Below are 15,248 nucleotides of genomic sequence, written 5' to 3'. Positions count from 1 at the left end.
TAGTTACAATGCTATAAATGATAGCTATCTTTGTAATATGGAAGCCATGAATTATGTATGATTGGCCAACAGAATAATGCCCACATAAGCCCCACTAATGTGCTTAAATCACCATTAATACATACCACATGGCCTTCAACCAGAATGGGCTCCACTCCACCACCCAACTCCCTCCAGCATTTAAACCACCGTAACAGTTTCCTCCCAACCCTCTATGCTTTTATTAATCACATGTCAAAAGAAAGTCACAGAATTAGATGACATCTCCCATGAATAGGAGGTTGACTCACAGAGTTAGATAACTATCCAACTTCTCTCTCTTTCCTTCTTAAGCGATCCTTAGAGGCTGTCACACTCATGGCTTCCTCCATTAAGCTCTCTTACAAAAAACTTGAGAAGCTCCCGAAAGACTTGGAAGAAGAAGTGAACAAAGACCCAAGGGAAGAAGTGGTGGTGCTGAGGAGGAAGAGGAGGAGATGGTGGCTGAGGGTCAACAACAACGGCGGCGGCCGGCGGTTGCGGAGGCCGAGGATAAGAATAGCAAGATTTGGGAGGCTTCTGAGGAGGAAGGCAAGCGTGGTTGGAGCTGCAGTGAGATTGTCAGTGGCCAAGGCAGTGAAGAGGTTTAAAGAAGGAAGGCCATACATAGGAGAATTATTTGCAGGGAACTATATGTTCATGCAAGTAACACCATCACCAACTATGGGGCCTTGGGAAAAGTCCTTCCTGTCAAACTACTACCTCAACCACCAAAGGTTTAGTTATGCCCCAAAGGTTGCTACTTAAGATTGTGTTATTTTCCATTTGGAGTATTATCAGTTGTTGATCCATATTCTTGTTAATTGTTGCTTGGCTCTAGTGAGAGCAAAGATAACTAAGTGCAAGAACATGTATGCCCTCTTCTCCTTCAAATATTTCTTCTTCTTCTTCTTCTATGTTACTTAGAAGAAAGATAAAAATGTTTTAAGTATAACCTGTGAATAAAACGAGGGCAATGCATCATCCACTGTGGTTTCTCCAATTAATTACCTGAATTTTTCTGTCCATTTCGCCAAGGAAAAATTGTCTGAATTTCTGGTTGGGATCCAATTTAACAGCTCATATAATCTGGACAAAAGATACAAAACTTCAGTCCTGCCAGAATACCACAGGCTGCTACTTGTGAAGAAAAAGAGAGGTACATATGGTTGGTCGATCATGTGCTCTTCTTAATGGTTGCATAAATGGCGTACACTTTTCATCAATTTAGCCAACAACGTCATCATTTTTGGGGTATAGCTCCTCAATCTTAACCTGAAATTTTGATTAATGTGTTAGCTTTTGAAGGTACAGTTAGGAGCATAGCGATGAAAGTATAATTTTTTCAACACTATTATTAACCGAGTATAAGAGGATTACTCTCGAGAGATATCAGAACGGATTGGGGTAATGGGTATGCTCCTTAGACCTAGATTATTGAAGATTTGCCAGGGGTATAAAGAGTGCAATCACCCAAATGCCTTTTTCCTTTTGGAGAAACAATCTCCCAATTGCCTGTTATGCTTCAGAACCTTTTTCTGAACTTCATAGGCCTTAAACCATTGTAATTACTTCTATGCTTCATGAACTTCTAACTGGAATCCTTCCTTCTCTCTGAAAAGAAAATCAGGACTATTGATCTATTTAAATAACATGCCTACTGAGCCACAAAGGTTCAAAGCAAGATACAGGTTCAAAGCAAGATATGGTCCTGATGTAAAGGGCTAGAGGTAGATTAGGTGATAAAATTTTTACACAGTTGCTGAGTGCAGCTTCATTTTTCTATTAAATGGGGCCCAGACTGTTGCTTCGTCATGACAGCTGAGGAAGGCGACCAGCTCATATCCTCCTCATCAATACAAGTTCAGACTGCCTGTGCAGGAAATGCGGAGATGCCAGCCCATGCAAACACTAGGAAGAAGAGGGGGCTTTTGATGAGCACAATGCGTGTCCTCACAAAATTATACTTTTCGCCAGAGAATTTCCTTCATGCTTCATGTGAAAAGAAACCAGCAGCACAAGCAGGAAATAGTGGAAGGAGTTACAAGAAGAAATGCAGACATTCTTGGAGGAATCAGGAAGGTCATAATTTTAGCTACATTCACTCACCATCGCAACCAATCTTCCCATAAATGACTAACATATGAATGTCATGGTAGCTGTGAAAGATGTCCTGCTTTGAAGAATTTTGTTGAGAATAATCTTCGCAATATTCCAAATCCTGAGTGATTTGCCTTAAGATGATACCCACTCCAACAACAACCACAAAAAAAAAAAAAAAACTGTGCACGACAATGTGTTAGTCATTTATGGGAGGATTGGATGCGATGGTGAGTGAATGTAGCTAAAATTATGACCTTCCTGATTCCTCCAAGAATGTCTGCATTTCTTGAGTGTTGAGAATAATCTTCGCAATATTCCGAATCCTGAGTGATTTGCCTTCAGATGATACCCACTCCAACAACAACAAAAAAACTGTGCAAGACAATGTGAAGGCTCATGAGCAAAACTCACTTGGAGTTGCCCGAATTCTGTGTTTCCTCATAATTCAATGCCTCAGTACAAGATGATACATAGCTCTGACAAGAAACTTGCGTCAGCTATTTGAGGACAAAAATGCAGAGATTTTGACTCCCAAGATCCAAGTTGTTCCCAGTACTGTCTATTGCACCAAATCTTGAAAGGGAGCATAAGAGGATGATTCCCTGGCAAAAGAAAGGAAAAACCATAGACAAGGAAAATGATGTTTGGAAAATTAAATTTAAGCCCCAGAGTACCAACAAGCTAGATATCTTGTTTCTATGCAATGCTTGGCTCCAAAAGATCAAGATGGAATTGGTTTTATGCAAATGCAGTTAAAATTGTCAATTTACAACTATAGTAAATCAATTTAGTTTTAAAGAGAACTTATCACATGTTTCTAGATGACATGTGTGAGCAAGAACAAGTACATTCATGTCTTGTATGGTAAGTTAGTATTACCTAGAAATATTCACAAACAGGTTTCTTAAAGCTAGAAGACTAGAAGACCAGATGAAATAAACCATATTTGGTTCTTTTGCCACAGAACACTATGAAACATGCAAAACCCAGAAAATAAGAACACCTTTATTCAATAAAATCCATATTATTCATATAATGATATGGTTAATCCCTATTATCAAAAATGATGAAGACTTACCGAAGTACAAGGCACCAGAATGGCAATTAAAGAGGATCTAACCTGATTCCAAGTTGTCATTGAAGAATTACAATAGTTTAGTTGCTTATGAAGTTCACCAATTGTATGAACTGTTTCTTCCAGTCATTGATCAACTATTTAGAAGTCTGAACCATATTACTAACAAATCAAGGTTAACCAAAATGATAATTTTACAGCCGTCCCATTTAACACTAGTTAGGGCAAATACTGCAAACAACTTACTCATAGTCATTGACCTTTTTCATAACACCAAGATCTCTCTACCTCTGATCTGTGATCCAAAATCTAAGTCCTGCATGCTCATTCCTGTACTATCCTCAATAAGCTAAGATGACAACATTTCTTTTTGCACTCATTTCATAGGTGTTTTGGTATTAACAAATCTTCCAACATCATTGTTTCTCATCTACATTACCCTTTTCTGTGTATGCACTCCTCTGATATGGGTCATTTGACTATAACATCATACAGTACCAGCAGTTGCAATCTCACAACTATTTGTCAATTCCAGAAGTTTTAATTCAGTATATTGGTACATTACAACCTTTAAGAAGACGACCAAAAGAACAACTCAACTCCAATCAGACCAAACTTTCAGTTTTTCGGTTATGAAGCTAACAACCTAGTATCTACTACAAAAGCTGCCATAAAATCACTTCCTCCAGAACTTTTCCCAGCCCAAAGCAACTTTTGAAGGAATTTGATCACCAAAACTCCAACTACCGAGGTAGCAAACTCAAAACTCTATTCATTGATAACCTTCTAAAATTTATTACAAATCCCTCTCTTCCACATTTTGGTTTTACCTTGATCCCAACATAATATATGGTTGACATCAGGTTAACCTCCAGAGAAGAAGTTGCCAGTTTTTCAGGGAGTATGTGAGGTGCCCTAAAGTGTGTCTAATTTATATGTGAGGTATCTGCAGATGCCCTAAAGTGTGTCTAATTTGATATAATAATTTGCACATAATTTAATCTGAGGAAAAATGGGACAATTATACCTAGTCTGCACCAAGGATAGTCTAAGAGTCATGTCTAAGTTGCAAATAAATAATAGAAGTCAGATCCCCACAGAACTACTTTGATATCTTAATTGCAAATAAATAATAAAAGTTAGATTTTTTTTTCTCTATAAAATGACTGGAATGAAATACTACGCTAGGAACCATAATTTATTGCACAACGATCGTTTCCTAAGAAAAAAATATGACATCATGATCACATGTGGCTAAACTTCATCTAGGTGGGCAAAGAGACAAGATGTCTCTACAAGAATCAAGCATGTACAACATTATGAGAAGCAAGATAAAATCAAGAGTATATTTATTAATGTGCTTTCAGAAGTTAAAGTTCTATTAATTGAATAAGTAATCATAACCGTATTCCAACCTTTTGTATGCATGACACATGCTTCAGGCAAGAGGATCTATGATAGATTGATAGTCAAGCCTATAAATGGAAAAGACAGCTATTGGATGGGAGAAGGCAGGCAGTGAAAATATGGAGTCAAAGTAAAGCAAAGCAGATGAATGTTTCTAACAATAAAAGGAGCATCGAATAGAGGGACAAAAAAAGATGACAAAGTGTTACATGATAATCGATAAGTTCCTCACAGGAAATAAGATAGAAGGATAAATGTATAACACAGGATAAGACTTAAGGTTAGTTCAAACAATCAGAGCGGAAATAATTTTACGAAGAAAAATCAAGCAAAAAGAACTGAAACAACATGCATGAAAACAATAAGAACACCACCACCCACAAAACCTTTAGTACCAACTTGTTGGGGTATGTGGATCCTTTTCCTTCATTGAGCTATTTAGAACAAGTTTCTGGCCAGATATAGTAACATCACATATTCCTGTAGCTAATCTCTTCCGCATCAATTTTGCCATCCCCTTCCTTTAAAGGCACCAATGACTTTTAGTTGGATCACTTTTCCTCAGGCATCATGTAATTCAAAGTTGGAAAGGAACATGCATCAAAAGAAAAAAAGAGATAATGTTAATTTGGTAAAGTAGAAAAAATTGAAAATAGTTTAGACTATTGTATTTGTAGATGTAAATTTACAATAAATGCTAGGCTCATTGCTTCAAAAGAAATACAGTTAATTTAAGAGCATATTAACTGGTGTCATGTCTTTTAGAAATTAAGTTACATGCAGATAAAGAAGAATTCGCAAAGAAATTAGATAAGGCCAATCAAAAACCAACTGACACCACAACAAGTGTTAGATAATACTGTATGACAGCTAAAAAAGCATGCACTTGTCTCTTAGTGAGCTTTGGGAGATAACATACAGTTGAAGGTAGTGATCTTGCTGACAAACAAATAAGTACTAAATATGAGACATATCGAATTCCCAAATTTAAGATAAGAAACTAATGTAGCTTAAACGGAAAATGTGAATTGACAAACAATAGGAATCCAATTTCTTAGAGAGACTCCTAAACATCAGAGCTGAATTATGTCTTGTATAAAGGAGAAACATCTTTGTGCGTCCTGTTGATGAAACAAGAAAAGAAAATGAAATTAGAATAATGCACTACAGCTCATAGATCTATGGCAAAGAAAATAACGAAGATGTAAATTCTGTCCTTGCATATTTACATACATAGTATCCTTTTCTTCATGCATCAACCAGATAGTTATGCAGCTATGCTGATCCCAGAGAAATGACTAATGGAAAAGAAAATCAGAAAACATGAAAAAGATGAAATGTAAGCAACAAACACAAAGGCTGCAAATACCTGAATCATCAATGCAAACTGAGCTACATCCTCAACAGAAACAAAGTGATGGACAAACTGCTTTAAACAATGTTGGATTTTTCAAAAGACCCTGCGTGAGGACAATTCCTTGTTCACTGACACCCCATGAGCTGTGGCACAACATCACAAACAATTTTTGCAGAGGAGCACAAAAATAAAATGGGAAAAGAAACTTATACGATTGAAGGACTCTTAAATCAAACAACAAAAGGAAGTGCGTAGTACAGAACTCAAATAGGATATTGCATGACATGCAATTACTTATTAGTTATTACAACTCACAAGAATGTTTCCAAGTTGAAATATTTTGGTCAGTAAACTGCAACAAGCTAAAAGAAAATGTTAAGACCTCTACTGACGAGGTTAAAAATAAAATCCAACAAAATGAACCATCCCAAAATCTCACATAAAACAAGTCATTTTTAGAGAAAAATTGAATGAATTAATAACTGATGTCTAATGGGATTCAATGATACATAATATGCTGCAATAAATTACATCAAATGTTACAATTTTCAATGATTTGAATTGAGTAAAGAAGCTACCAGTTCCCACTTTCAAGACATGATGGGATGGAGCAGATAATATAAACGATCAAGTATCTTCCATCCATCTGTACAGTATTCCCAATCATGTATTTGGAACTGCAAGGAACCGCATAATGGATGAAATGCTGCTTCCAAAGAAACAGCACCCCATTTCAATAAGGTTTACTATGCTTGTTGTCTCTCTTAAGTTGTACCTTCAGCTTTTTACCACCTAATTGGAAACCATTCATCATTTCAATGGCCGCCTGTGCAGCAGTAGGAGAATCATAACTTACAAAACCTACATCGCAGATGAAGGATATTCAGAGAGAGATAGAGATAGATGCGTGCACATGTATGTGTGTATATATATAGGGTTAAATAAATTTTACCTTCCATATTTATGCATAAAATCACATTATTCCCTCTATACAATTTTTTTTTTACCAAACCGCTCCCAATATTTATGACTAAACTGAAATTGATAGAGTTTCCATCCAAATTAACAGAGTCCACCCAAATTACTCTTTTTCCTAATCAATTTGTCTAACATATATATATATACTTTGAATTAAAAGTCTTAACAAATATAACAGGAGCATTTTGGTAGAAAAAGTTGTACAGGAAGGTAAAATAATTTTAGACATAAGTACAAAAAAAATAAAATATATTTAACCCATTATATATATATACATATATAGAGAGAGAAAAAGAGAAGCATATGCTGTTTACCAAAGCATTTACTGACACCGGTTGCCTTGTCTACAAAAACTTTAGCACTCAAGACTTTGCCAAATCTCTGAAAGGCATTTGCAAGGTCCTGATCACCATATTCTTGGGGAATATGATAGATAAATAAATTAGCTCCAGGAGGGCCTAGATGAGTAATAATTAAACAACTGGTCAGTAGAATAACAAACATCAAGATCTCAGCCTTGAACTACAATAAGAGCAAAGCAAGCCACACTAATTGAAAACGCAGGAAAGAGAATTAACCTTCTATCTGACCCGTGGAGCTTGTATTGGTGCTTGCAGATGTAGCAGGATTTGTATTCATGTTTACAGGTTTGACTGAGACATGGGAATTGCCTTCCAAAGGTCGACTGTTCACCATACCACCTGGATAGGATACTGGATATTGAAGTCCTGGAATGGCAGGATATGGAGAGCGTATATATCCTGCGGACTGCATTGCAGGATAAGTTCTAGGAGCTGTGCCAGCAGAAAATTCAGGACTGGCACCACGTAGTGTATTTCCTTGATTAATATGTGGAACCATATTTTGAAAGGTAGCTTGATTTTGCATTGAAACTAAGGGGTACTGCATAAGTCCATATGTTCCAGGTGGCTGCAGACAAATGAAAATGTAAGGATTTGCAGCTATAGTGAATACTGATTCAAGAGTAACATAATAGCTGGGCAGAAAGAAAAATGTGAAACATTAAGATAAAAAAGTTTAAATGGTGTAAATGGCAAACATAAAATTATCACTACAATACTTTACCCACGACCAAGCACAAGTCCAGGATTCCTTAGCCTTGAGCATCAAGGTGAAGAAAGAAAATTGCATCTTTCTAAGTTTCTAATTTTACAAGACACTAAGCCCCCATTCACTTTAAAAATATTTTTTTCTTATTTTGGACTACAATCCTTTATTTCAAAATAAAGGCCAAATATCATAGTGAGCTATATTCTATAATACAAACATTATTTATCAAAATTATATCTTATACCGCACACTAATCTAATTATCAATTTATCATTGATGTTTATCCAATCAAATTATTTTATATCAAATCAAAATGTATTTATCATAATTTCATAAAAAGTAAAAAACTTTTTTCCATCTATTTTTCACTTTTTATATCACATCAAAGATAATTATTATACTCTTATTCTAGAATATAAGTAAACAAAGAAATAATTATTTCTAAAACAAATGTCTCATTTTGGAGATAATAAATAAGAATACATATTCTAAAATTGCCCTTATTCCTAAAGTGAGTGAGGCCTAAAGTTGCACAATCTCGTATCAAGGTTAAAGTTGGTAAATATATTATTAAGCACTCATAGTCAAGTAGGCATTTTCAGAGTGTTCAACACTCGGACAAAATTATAAGGCAATCTTGCATAGTACTTCTCTCATGCCATTTCCTCATGATTTTCCTGAAGACCTGAATTTTCTATGGAAAAGCATAATATAAAACCTTAGTCTGTTGTGAATGTAAAAACATTTCTGCCATCTAAGGTTGACAATTTGCCTAAGACTATGATTGCTACCTCCGATGAGAACAACAGAGAGATGTTCCAGATTTCCAATGAGTCGAGACTTGAGACCACATAAGATCAAAAGAATCTACTTTTGAAATTTTGTGACTCCTAACAAGAAAGATACAATCTGTTGTTTCCTGAATCTAGATATCCTTCAACATTTCAAGAAAAGAAGGTTCAAACATCTATGTATCTTGAGAAACGGCCAAACATGGAGAATTATCATGATCTATTTATCATCTCTCTCCATCATAATGGATATCTTCATGGGAAGTGATCCAGATCTGATACATCCTTAGGAAGCTTCATAGAAAGAATTACAAAATAGATAGTGGAGTATAGGATCTTAGCAGCTCTCTTCTTCTTTTTTTAATGTTTCCTGTATATCTTTTAAAACCATTATATCAATTAGCCACATATATAGGTGTGACAAATATTAGTGTGATGCAAACTTAAATGAAAGGGATTTATTATCTACTTTATGGTAAAAATTGTGCAGGTCTCATACCTCAGCCACTCAAGGACAGTGTGACAATGACATCCCTAGGGATCCCCCTAAGCTACTCTTCTGGATGAGGTCATATCATGTCTGTTTTGATGAGATTGTCCTTTTATCAATTACAACATTAACCTTTTTACATCACTCATTGTGTTACAGTGCCATCCCTGGGGATGTCCACAAGCTGCTCTCCATACGCATTTCAAAGTTTCAACATTTTCTCCATTTTATAATTTAATCAATGCAATATACTAACTGATCTAAAGTCACATCTTTCCATCAAATAAAAATGCAGATATACAGCATAAGTTTGAGAACGTAACTTAGATAGAGTACAAAATTTACAACCAGCTAATGCCAGCCCTATTAGGAGGCATCACATTAGTTACAAAGACATGATCAAAGGACATGTGGCATCTCTGCAAGGCCAAGTCACACCTACCTTTTTGCCAATATTTAGCCTCATGTAACCAAAGAATGGAATATGATATTACAGAATTCTTCTAACTAGGTAAACACCTAAATAAAAGTAAAGATGATAGCTTGTAAAGACTTAAGAATGAAGATTAATTACTTTAAGGAGTATGGAAGGCAAAGAGCAAATGAAACTCCTTTAAGCATTCAAAACCTTTGTGCGGAAAAAGAACAACTACAAAGACTAGGAGCATAACGAAGAAGAGATAGCACCTTAACACCTTTCAAATGAAATGGCTGAATATATAAGTTTGCTGAACATGTAAGTTTGTCACGATCTAGAATTTAGATAGACACGTCCATGCACTAAAATCGGATTGATTGCATAAATGGAAAAAAAAGGTCGAAATGGCTTATCTAAGACAAACATTAATTCCAACTGAGGGATAAAACCACCTCTAAAGAAAAGCAGCGAAGAAAGACATTGAATGACTAGCCCATAGTAGTAGACATCTATAGAAAATTATGAGTAAAAAATAATATTGCAAAGGTACAATCTTCCAAAAGAAACCAGGATGAATTTTTATATTCACAAGAGCATTCAATGTGATCAGCAATAACTTGAACTAAGAATTGAAACAACATAAAAGATCTCACCTGATAGCTAAATCCATTATACGGAGGGACATATCCCACCGGTAAAGCTCCAAATAATGAAGGCTGCTGCATCGAATTTGTGTTTGGAACATTAGAGGCCTGAGATTGGGTCTTTTGGGCCCTTCGAGCTTGCCTTTCCTTTTCTGTGTCTGCCCACTTAACAACCAAAGGCACACTTGAACCCTAACATGCACAGAATAGACTTCCTAAGATATTTGTGAGATCTCATAAATGAAAAATAATAGATTGTCTGAGTAATTGTGTATAACTACATCAGAGTGTAGATGAGCTTACTAAATACACCAACAATATTGAAAGAAAATGAAGTTTAAGAAGATCCGATCATGATCAGAGATTAGATTGCAGATTCATATTGATATTCTTCTGACCAAAAAAAAAAAAAGAAACAGCTGCCCCCTTAAAACATTGAACAATTTAAGAGAAGACAATAAATATAACAAACTTATTTGAGCATTGATTTGGACGTTTCAATAAAATTTGAAGGATTTATCAAATTAGCATGAAGGTAAGCAGCATGAAGTCGAAGAAAATTGGCATAATCGTCTATTGCTTTTCTTTTCGTGGATTGACACAAAGTTTCATTATCTTCTAGTTTCCTCTTTACTCCATTGCTTCAAATTCCAGAACGCATAACACAAGGAAGGCTAAAGGAGCATTAAGTAACTTGAATATAAATGTGACTTTTGTGTAAATGGTGGCTATCACTGAATTCATTGCCGACCGATCAATTAACAGAAGGAGATGTTAAAGAAGATAGTATACATGGAATATAAACTAGAGAAGTGCCTTAGGTATCCTATGTGGACTGTGAGCTTGAGCCCTGAGGTCCTCTCAAAGATTTCGTATTCCAAGTCCAGTTAGAGAATCTTGCATTACACAGAGACTCATATCATATTGTTGTACACCTAATATCAGTTAGCTTGAAAAATAAAAGGAACAAATGAGTCAGCATAAGATCTACTGAGAAGTTCAAAAGCTGAATAACAAACAAACCTCCATTCTGTGTTTGCCGTTTAAAGCCTCAATAGCTGCCACAGCTTGTTCTTTTGTTTCATACTTCAGAAAAGCACAGCCTGCTATATTAAAAAAAAGCTAATGGAATAAGGGAGACCTAAATACTAAAAGAACTGCTGCCAAACTATCAATTTGCAATTTAGAGAAATGAGACAGCCAGAATGCAGTTTATTATACATTAACTGGATAAACAACATGTTTAGGAGCAAACTGTACCTTTGCTTGTTTGCTGCGAACCTCTTAGTATTTGCAAGTCCTTAATATTTCCATAACTTTCAAATAAAGAAGAAACTTCAGCATCCATCACATTCTTTGGAAGCATACCAATGAAAAGTTTGTGTTCTGTATATAAGCAACAATAGAGTATTTCAGATCTAATTTAAGTGAAATATTAAGAAGACATCTAAATGTATAAATAATCAAGAACAAGCAATAAAGGCAAGAACACACCATTAGGGCTAAGATTTAGTATGTCAAGTTGCTGGAAAATGACAAGAAGAGCTAACATATGGAACATATCATACCTAATCTTTCCAGCTCGCCATCAGCGTACTTTACTTGCAAGGGGCTAGATGCCTGAGTTAAGCAAGGTAGAAAAAAATTCAATTGAAACTCTAGAAATCTTAGCTAGAGTAAAGATGAATTTATTGTCATAAGCTTGAAAACCCAATAGTGAGACTTTCTGGTAACCGATGGACCTAAGTTATAATTGCATCTGACTATCTGAAATTGCATGATAAAATTGAGCGGATGGGACATGAGATATGCACCAATCACAATCTGAAGAACTTGATTGAAGGACTGGACTTTTGAAATTAAAAAGAAAACTAAATAAGTTGTTCTTTATCTGTTTGGAGAAACACAATGCCGACATCTGATGTGGAGTTTCCTTAGAAAGGTTACAAACTTATAATTTCTCTGACTATCTAATATTGCATTTTCAAATTGACCAGACGGGGTGGCATGAGATATGAACAAATCAAATCTGAAGACTTCAATTAAAAGACCAAACTTCTGAAAAGGAAAAAACATCCAAAAAGTTCTCATAAATCTAACTGAAAAAGAAAAATATAATGCCAACATCTGGTGTCTTTCAGTACTAGAGTCAGCATTGCTGATAAAGTAAGCTGAAGATCTATGTGCAAAAGTACCAAGCAAGACATTAAGAAATATAATTTCCGATCATAACTAACATGCAGCATTGGCTATGCGGGCTGGACTAAGAATGATGTGAAGAGTATGCCTCTGGAAGATGTATTTCATTTGACAACTAACAGAAATGCCATTACACTAATTAGGACACTTCTTGTGTTCCTAATTGTATCCAATAAAAGTTTGCCTACCTGCCTCTAATTTCTGTCCCATATCACAACCAGGTTCTCAGTTTAAGTGGACCTACCCATGTTCTCAAGAATCTAACCTACAAAATATCAGGAGGTTTATATAACGTACACATCCAACATCAAACTATTACAAAAGATCAGAGATCCAGTTAAACTCCAACCAGCATCAAGATTTCATCCTTCACGCACATCGGTATCCTCAATTCAGCAACATCCTAGAATCCACCAATGCAGACTCTTAAACCCCCAAATCTTGACCAAATTCCCACATAGTTTCCAAGAACATCAGATCACGACACGTATACCCAACAGAACGCCAGATCCAGAAACCCAGATCTCGTTCGCCAAATACAAGAAACCATGAACACGAAAGAAAGGAAATAAAGTACAGATCCGGCATACCCCAGGGAGCGTTCGCTTGTTGTGACACGCATTGACCGCCTTGTCGGCCTCCTGTCTCGACGGACAGATCAAGAAGCAGCAACCTGCCGGCCCAAACCAAGAAACCCAAAAGACACAACCAAATCACAAATTTCCCCACCAGCATTAGCAAGATCCAACCCCAGATGGGAAGAAAAACCCGAGATTCGGCAGGAGATTGACCTCGAGAGGCTTTCGTCGCCTTGTCCTTTATGATGTTGACCTCGTCGACGAGGGCCACCTCCTTGAACATGGCGAGCAGCTGCGCCTCCGTCATGTGCTTCGGCACTTGACCCACGAAAAGCTTCACGCTCTCGTCCTCCGTCCTCTCCTCTCCTTCTTCCCTCTTCTCCTCTCCTTCCGCCATTACTCCCCCTTCTCTCTCTTTCTCTCTCTCTTTCTCTTCCTCTTCCTCTTCCTCTTCCTCCCTCCCTAATGATCTCTCTGAGTTGTTTGAGATTTGTTTTGAGATTTCTTTTTCCTTCTTCCAGCTCTCTTTGTTGTTGTTCTTGTTCTTGGTTTAATTTAATTAATGACTCTGCATTAGTTTTTTGGCCGACTCTACGCGCACCCAATAATGTCCCCAGAACGCGATCCACTAGAAGTGGTTTTCAAATTGCAGTTTAACTGATGGTTTGGCATTTAGTTAGAATACCATTTTACTTTTCTACCCTTCTTTGTAAACGTTCTTAGTTACCGCGCACTGGAAAACGACAAAAGTTTATCCAAAACTAAACTAACTATATTAGCGTTGTTTTTCCTTATCGATTTAATTACATATTCAACCTCGACTAATATCATATTATTGTTAAAGATGGAGATTTTTTACGTTTTAAACCTTTCTTTTCTTTTCTTTTCTTTTCTTTTGAAGAAGTAAAAAATTACTCAATCCACCGAACATGTATCTATTTTTATTCAATTCATACTTGCATTGAATAAAGATGGGGATTATGCCGAGTTCAACAGCAATATTTGCATGGATAAAATATTAAAACTCAAGTATTTCTTATGAAAAATTGACAATGATATCAAAAAAGTCAAAAGTTTTATATAGCGAATCCCAGTACGGATAAAGAGCCACACCTTGCATTGTCAACGGTGTCTTTAGCTCAATATTGGAGTATCTTCTTCTCTATAGAATTTTGATCTATATAATGTCACCATCTCGAGAAGAACCAAAGGTAAAGTATCCTATTATGCATATCCTCCGTATAATTTAAAGCAATGAGATCTATTTATTAAAAAGGAAAAAGGAAAAGGTCGAAAGGATTAGGAACAACTACCAGCGTTGCGTGGGTCCCGTGCGCTCCCATTACGTGGCACGACAGGAGCTACTTCTGGGGCAGTTACTGCTCCCCTCCGTACAAAATGGAAATGAAATGCACGTGTCGCGATCTGAGCAGTTCAGTTTAAATCACACGTCCTACCGTGGGTCGGACGCTTCGCTGCTGCAATTACTCCGAATTGGAGTCGATCCATAGGTTTCCTAAAATGGTATAGTAAAACAGTGGATTTGGATCGACGATGAGTAATGGCACTTCCGTAGTTATCCTCCGAATCAGCGGGGGAAGTGGCAGCGCTGCCAGGCTGTCCTTGCCGATGTCTACGCACGTGACTCGCACGAGAGAGGTCAGCGTCACCAAAACAGGCCACCAACAAGGATCCATGAAGCGAGGAAGTTCCTAGATCCCGGGTAAGCTCACCTCCTTTATTTACTCTCTATTAGAAAAGAAAAGTTTCTCCCCCAAATATATAGAAATTAGGTACTAATATTTAAAATTCTCTTACAAATATATATATATTAGATACTAATATTTTAAACTAAATATTTTAAATTATTAGAATTGGAGTAAATCTTATGATCTTCTTAATTATGAGTGTATAGTCCGAAACTGTTAACATTTTCTCTCTTAAAAAAATAGCCGTTGTTAGTGCCTCGAACTCGCAACCGACGTAGGACCTGATCACTGATAGGTGGTCGGGCCTTGTCAATATTCTAATATTGCTTTGGGTTAAAGTATAAACTTGTGATTGGACCAGAACTTGTATGTGCACTTTGCTGCACGAAACGTTGGCTCATGATTTCATG

The 15,248-nt window shown here is 36.4% G+C and overlaps 1 protein-coding gene across 6 annotated transcripts; it reads right to left on the bottom strand.

Moving 5' to 3' along the window:
* Nucleotides 1-1,724: 1,724 nt before the first annotated feature.
* Nucleotides 1,725-13,667, bottom strand: LOC140764822 (RNA-binding protein BRN1). Of its 6 annotated transcripts, XR_012105100.1 has the most exons (11): nt 13,343-13,667; nt 13,142-13,224; nt 11,921-11,972; nt 11,613-11,738; nt 11,376-11,458; nt 10,362-10,544; nt 7,517-7,868; nt 7,253-7,396; nt 5,973-6,821; nt 5,837-5,901; nt 1,725-5,724 (listed from the first exon to the last, which is right to left on the bottom strand). XR_012105100.1 is itself a non-coding variant. In XM_073103612.1 (9 exons), exons 1-9 carry the CDS (start codon nt 13,524-13,526, stop codon nt 6,694-6,696), a joined length of 1,335 nt encoding a protein of 444 aa, XP_072959713.1. In that variant the 5' UTR covers nt 13,527-13,667; the 3' UTR covers nt 1,725-6,693. The 6 variants fall into 6 exon arrangements, 2 of the variants coding, with proteins under 2 accessions (XP_072959713.1, XP_072959715.1); XR_012105099.1 differs by having other exon boundaries at nt 1,725-2,723; nt 5,003-6,821; XR_012105098.1 differs by having other exon boundaries at nt 5,837-6,821.
* Between the last annotated feature and the right edge of the window lie 1,581 nt (nt 13,668-15,248).

This window comes from Typha angustifolia, chromosome 8 (genome assembly GCF_048772165.1).
Source record: "Typha angustifolia cultivar Huaian chromosome 8, ASM4877216v1, whole genome shotgun sequence".
NCBI classification, from domain to species: domain Eukaryota; kingdom Viridiplantae; phylum Streptophyta; class Magnoliopsida; order Poales; family Typhaceae; genus Typha; species Typha angustifolia.
The sequence above is the reverse complement of the archived record's forward strand: the minus strand, read 5'-3'. Positions and strand labels throughout refer to the sequence as shown.